The sequence below is a fragment of the Dipodomys merriami genome, unplaced genomic scaffold (assembly GCF_024711535.1).
Source record: "Dipodomys merriami isolate MVZ:Mamm:240054 unplaced genomic scaffold, mDipMer1.0.p SCAF_42, whole genome shotgun sequence".
Lineage (NCBI taxonomy): Eukaryota > Metazoa > Chordata > Mammalia > Rodentia > Heteromyidae > Dipodomys > Dipodomys merriami.
Genome location: NW_027205826.1, coordinates 6,634,922 through 6,640,921, shown reverse-complemented (window position 1 = coordinate 6,640,921; position 6,000 = coordinate 6,634,922). Strand labels below are relative to the sequence as shown.

At 35.6% G+C, this 6,000-nt stretch overlaps 1 protein-coding gene across 1 annotated transcript in view; it reads left to right on the top strand.

The window, feature by feature from the left end:
* The first annotated feature begins 1,834 nt into the window (after positions 1-1,834).
* Positions 1,835-6,000, top strand: part of Abca9 (ATP binding cassette subfamily A member 9) — a 50,259-nt gene continuing 46,093 nt past the window's right edge. The window contains exons 1-2 of the mRNA XM_069993159.1: positions 1,835-1,992; positions 3,965-4,066. Of these exons, the coding sequence (XP_069849260.1) occupies positions 3,971-4,066 (96 nt within the window). The 5' untranslated portion in view covers positions 1,835-1,992; positions 3,965-3,970. The remainder of the gene's footprint in view (positions 1,993-3,964; positions 4,067-6,000) is intronic.

The window sequence follows — 6,000 nt, the reverse complement described above, 5'->3', positions numbered from 1 at the left end:
TAGTAGAACATTTGTCCAGCCTGCAATAGTCCCTGGAAATCCCTTCAGCATATCTTAAGCACAGTAGGTTCTGTGAATGATTTCTAAATAAATAAATATTTCTACTATCAAATCAGTGCGTTCAACTTTTGGAATTCTTTTATCATTTTTGATGGTACTGGAGATTTGGATCTTTCTTTATTGGGTATGTGTGTGGGTGGGTGATATTGGGGTTTGACCTCACAGTATAGCTCTTGTTTTTCTTGGCTTGTTTGCTCTATTAGTGCTCTATCACTTGAACCACACTGCCAGCCCAGCTTTTTGTTGGTTATTTTGGAAATGGAGTGTCATGGATTTTTCTGACTAGGCTGACCTTGAACTGTAAATTCTGGATCTCAGTTTCTTATGCAGCAAAGATTACAGGCATAAGCCACTAGCTGCTGGATGGAGTTTTATTGTTGTTGTTGTTTGTTTTTTAATTGGCAAGAAGTTCTAATGCTTATTTAATGAAGTAAACACATCTGACTCAATCAGAAAACACTGGAAATAAAATTAATGATTAATTAATGCTCTGAGATAACATCACCAAAATTACACATTATAGTAAATATGACAGAAGAGGTCAACATATTGGAGGAAAAGTAGAGTTCAGGACAGGAAGTTAACTAGAGCCAGAACACAAAATTCTTATACAAAATTAAGATATCTCAGAAATTATATTCTCTTAGACACAAAATATTAGCAATGTTATCTGGGATCATTCTGTATGTTGTACAGTAGAAACAATCAGGAGCATTTGTTGTTCTTTTGTTGGATAAATTAGTTCAGTCCACTTCTACTAGCTGTTTGCTGAACAACTTCTAGATTTCATGTAATTAGCAAACAAATATATATGATTGAATGAATCTTGGAAAGCAATTCATGTGATACTTTATCTTCTATACATGAAATGTCTACAAAAGAGTGTACCCAGGCACTGGTGTCTCATGCCTATTATCCATGAGTGTGTGATCTGAGGATTCTGGGGCAGGAACACCCTTGAGACTCTTACCTCCAATTAACCACCCTAAAACAGAAGAGGTGCTGTGGCTCAAGTGATAGAGTACTAGTGCTGAGTTAAAAAAGCTAAGGGACAGCACCCAGTCCTTGTTTGTAAGCCCCAAGACTATCATGAACACACACAAGAATGATAGCTGTGACCTGTTAAAATTGGTTGGTAACACTGGAAATCAGGAAATTTTAAAAATCCAGAGAATACCTCCAGAGAAAGTAGTTTGTTTCCTCGAATTTATTGTAGAAATAACAAGCCTGTAGGCTTTAGGATTGCAGAGGGATGACATTGCCCAAATATTTTTCTGATTTCTCTTCCCAAGAGAAAGATGCTGTAGTTAGCATGATAGCAGTGCATCTGAGCTGCAGATGAAGTTAACTCCCTCATTACCATTCTCCTAATTCAAGCCTTAAAAATTTACAGCTGGTTGTTCAGCCAGTTTCTAATCCAAGCTGTATATTTCTACCCATCATTAAAACAACAACACAAAACCAATAACAACAAAAAACAACCCAACTTTCTGCTTTGCTCTTGCTCTGCCATCTCTGAATTGTTTTTTTCTCTCTTATCTTGGTTTAAAAGATCACATGAAGGGTCAACTTTCCCATCAGTGCAGAAAATGCAAAACAAAACAAAACAACAGTTGAGAAAGGAGTAAATTCTTGTTGGTTTGGGATTTCCTAGTGTTTGGATATGTACAGCCAACCATCTGCAACCACGAACTCCCTGCTGAGGAACTGGCAGGAGAGAGAGAAATAACGAACGATCCAGGAGTCACTATTTGGCAGTCTGTATAAACTGAATCCATCATCCTCTTCGGAAACAGGTCTAGAACAGAACTATTGCTAATAATCAGGAAATTAAAACCGTGATGTACTAGTGGAATGTGAATTCTTCTTCAGGACACCACAGAGACCCGTGGATGAACTGTTTTCTAGATTTTTGCTTCCACTTTCTCCAGAGTAAGTTAACTTTCAGAACTGTGGTTATTTGTGTTTAGAAATATAAAGCAAGACTAACAATGCAAAAGCCAAATGTTTGAACACTGTATTAGTTAGTGAGTCCTTTTGTTTTGTTTTGTTTTTTTTTTCAAATCAGTCTGTGTATTTTATATTGCATGGCTAAAGGACCAATTGGAGAAATAGGTTTTTTTTTCCATTTTACTTTTTGATTACAGCATATTTGCAAAAATAGCTGCTAGATTCTCAGAAAAGAAGGGTACCTTTATGCTCTCTTCTTATGAGTAGAAAATATTTCCTAAGTTATTTTAATTATTTATCTTTTTTGGTACTTTGTTTTCCATTTTATTGCCAGAAGAATTTTAAATAGTGTAGAACACAAGCTTTACTGAGTTTTCAATTGTTTTTTTTTTAACCTCATTGAGAATATTTTCAAGAGAAATTCTTTACTAATCTTGTTTCTTATATTGGGAAAAGACTGGGATTTGATAATCAATTTATTATTTCTAGTTAACATGATTTCCTATGTGGAATAACTGAAACAAACTGGATGTTTTTTGTGTTACTATATTGGCCAGCTTTTTTTCTTTCCTGATAGTTACATCAAGATATGGAGTGGAAAAAAATAGGCTTAACAGCCAGAAATAAATAACCACATTGACGATACTTAGATTAAATAATTGTTCTTAGATGCAAATGTAATAAATCACAGAAATTAATCACTTGGGGGAATATACTGAGTTCTTTTAGTTATCGAGGGCTCACCACAGCACTGATTTCTTAGTTGGAAAGACAGCCCTTGGATGAGTAGCTGCCCAGTCCAGCTATAATGGACACACAGAAATTCTTGAGATTTGATGCTAGTTGGACTTGTAGTGTGTGTGAGTGTGTGTGTGTGTGTGTGTGTGTGTGAGAGAGAGAGAGAGAGAGAGAGAGAGAGACAGAGAGAGACAGAGAGAGACAGAGAGAGAGAGAGAGAGATTTGTTCCAGAATTTTTTAGATTCTACCCACAAAGATTCATAAGAAGTTCAGTTATAAGCATACTCAAATCTGTGACATGATTTCCCCATTTCCCACTGCAAAAGAGTGTCTTCTTAATTGCATTTTATGATGATTCCTTAGTTCCAGAATATTGTTGGAAAATGTATATGGCATATAGTGTAAACTTATATAAATCATACAGATAATATAATTCCTCTTTTTCTGCCCTCTTTTTAAATTGACACCGTGATTTTAAAACTTCTTCATGTGAATCACAGGTAGCAATCGATGCTCCTAACTTGTATAGTAATGTTTGTTCAGTAGCCACCAATTTGTTTTACAGACCCATGTCACAATAAACTACACCATGAAGGGTATCAGTGCCCAGGTTCCCTCAGAACACACCAAAGAATTTTAGCAACCAGGAGTGTACTGCCACATAGCAATAAATCAGTAATGAGTCATCTAAATAACTGGGTAGGTTCACGCTCGACTAGCAGTAAGTAAAGCTCCTTTACCTCCAATAGACAGTTAACTGCGAAGTAGTATGGACAATAACTCTCCATAACATTAAATTCTCTAAACTGTTTCAGTTCAACAAGGCAAAGGGGATCTTTCATAAATATTTTAATTTTAACTTCTTTCAATACTGAGTTCTACAAATCTCTCCCTCCCTTTCTCTCCCTCCCTATTCTTTTTCTCACCTTCCTCTCTCCTCAACTTCTCTCTCCTGCCTTCCCTTCTTCCTTCTCTCTACTATTCCTCCTGTTTCCTCCCTTTTCCTCTCCCTCCCTTCCTCCTTCTTCTGTTCTTGCCCTCTCCCTCTTCTTCTCCCCCCCCCACCAGCTCTCTCTTTCTCTCTGCCTTTTGGCATCTTTCTTCTTCAAGCATGCAATTGGAAACAGCTGTTAAAATGTTTCTTCTCTGTTTGATTGCACAATGTTTCAGACTTCCATGTATATTTCATCTTCTTCCTCTTTTTACAATAAACAGGTCAAAATGAGCAAGAGACATTTAAGCATGGGTCAGCAAACCTGGGCCCTCCTCTGCAAGAACTGTCTGAGAAAGCGAAGGATGAAAAGAGAGACCTCGCTGGTAAGGGTTCAGTCTGTGTTCTCATTAAAAGAGTAAAACATGTATTTCTCAGCAGTACATGTTTATAGTCATTAATCAATGCATCATATACATCCTGATTTTCATTAACGACAATTTCAAAAAATTCAATTTTCAAGTCCTGGACTTTGATTTTTTTCAAAGTTAAAATATATAATCATTATGTTTTACCACAGAAAAAAATTAAAGAATCCATTTTCAGAAACTTCTTATAAGTACTGTGCACTAACTGATTGCGCCACTGGAGCTCCTTCAGAAACTTCTTCAAAAATGAAATCATATGTTTGTACAACCAAGGTAGAAATGAACATCTAAGCTTATTTGAATTTTATAAAGTCACAGGCCAAGAGGCAAGCTTCAATATAGAATTAACTGATAAAAGTATTCAAAATTGAAAAAGCAATCAAAAGAATGTACTCATATTGAAGAAATAACAAAAGCATAAGATGTTGAGTATGCCAACTAGCCTGTGAACATGAATCAAATAATCTCACTGTGCCTGGTAAATTTATGCAAATATTGTGTGTTAATCAAATATTATGTGTCAATCAGAATAAGAAAAATGACAAACTGTACTGCTTCTAAATAATTGCAATTCGGGTATAGAAAACATCAATTTAAAAGAAATTATGTGCATTCAAAAAAAGCAAGAAAAGAAAATGACATTTTGAACTTTTGCTTCTGTGAAAATGGTACCCCTCTGGGCATAAGAATGATCATATATTCTTTATACAGAAAATTCAATAAATACTGAAAAACAAAGTAAATACCTTAAAAATCATTCATAAAAAGCAATACCTTAGCTCATAAACATTGTATCTGTGAGTGTTTATCCAACAAATACTCATTGTTTGGTTTCTCAGTGAATACAGCCCACCACATTCTCTGCATGAAAGAAGGGTAATTATCCGTATGAATGTTAAAATTGAGATCCTTCTCTAAATAATTGGTTTACTCCAAACTTTTAGCTTTTATTAATACACAGTTTGTTCATTTTCTCATTTATGTCAGTATTTTCAGTGCTGAAAATATTCTGTTTTCTTCTTGGAAAGGCCTATGTTTTAGGGTTATAGTGAAAGTTGTAACATGGGTTTTTATTACTCAGATTGAAATGAATTCTGTTGCATTCCCAATTTCTGAACTCGGTCGTAGTCACAAAGAATTTAAATATTCTTTTTACAAGCTGTATTTGGGACTTCTTTCCTTCCATTCACACGCAGGCAGCAGAAGGTGGAAACACAACCTTGCTCCAACAAGAGGATCTACTTGCATGGCTCCTGCCTTTATCAGATCTCTGGATACCCTTGGGCTATTCATGAAGCAATCTAGACCTGCCATTAAGAATGACAAAACTTTCCAGAGTGGTTGAACACATTTACACTCCCACCAACCACGTAATAGGGGTCCCTTTTGGCCACATCCCCTCCAGCATCTGTTGTTATTTGATTTCTTGATTATAGCCATTCTAACTGGGGTGAGGTGGAATCTCAATGTTGTTTTGACTTGCATTTCTTTTATAGCTAGAGAAGTTGAGCATTTCTTCTTGTGTCTATTGGCCATTCTTATTTCCTTTTCAGAGAAGTCTCTCTTTAAATCTTTAGCCCACTTATTAATGGGGTGGTTGTTTCTTTGAGGATTTGTTTTGGGGGAGGGGATTTAGTTTTTTTGAGTTCTAAGATATGAGGCCCTTGTCTTTCATATGGGTAGTGAAGATTTTCTCCCAATCTGTGGGATTTCAGTTTAAGATTCTTGGAACTGATGTCACAACTCTGTACTGGTGAATAATACTATTTCAGAAAGCAAATATTGAAGGACAAAAGAAAACTCAAGATATTTAAAAATATACATGAGAGAAGACTAGTAGAAGCAATCTTTGTAACAACAGGAAGTGATTATAATGGCTTTTAGTAGACTAC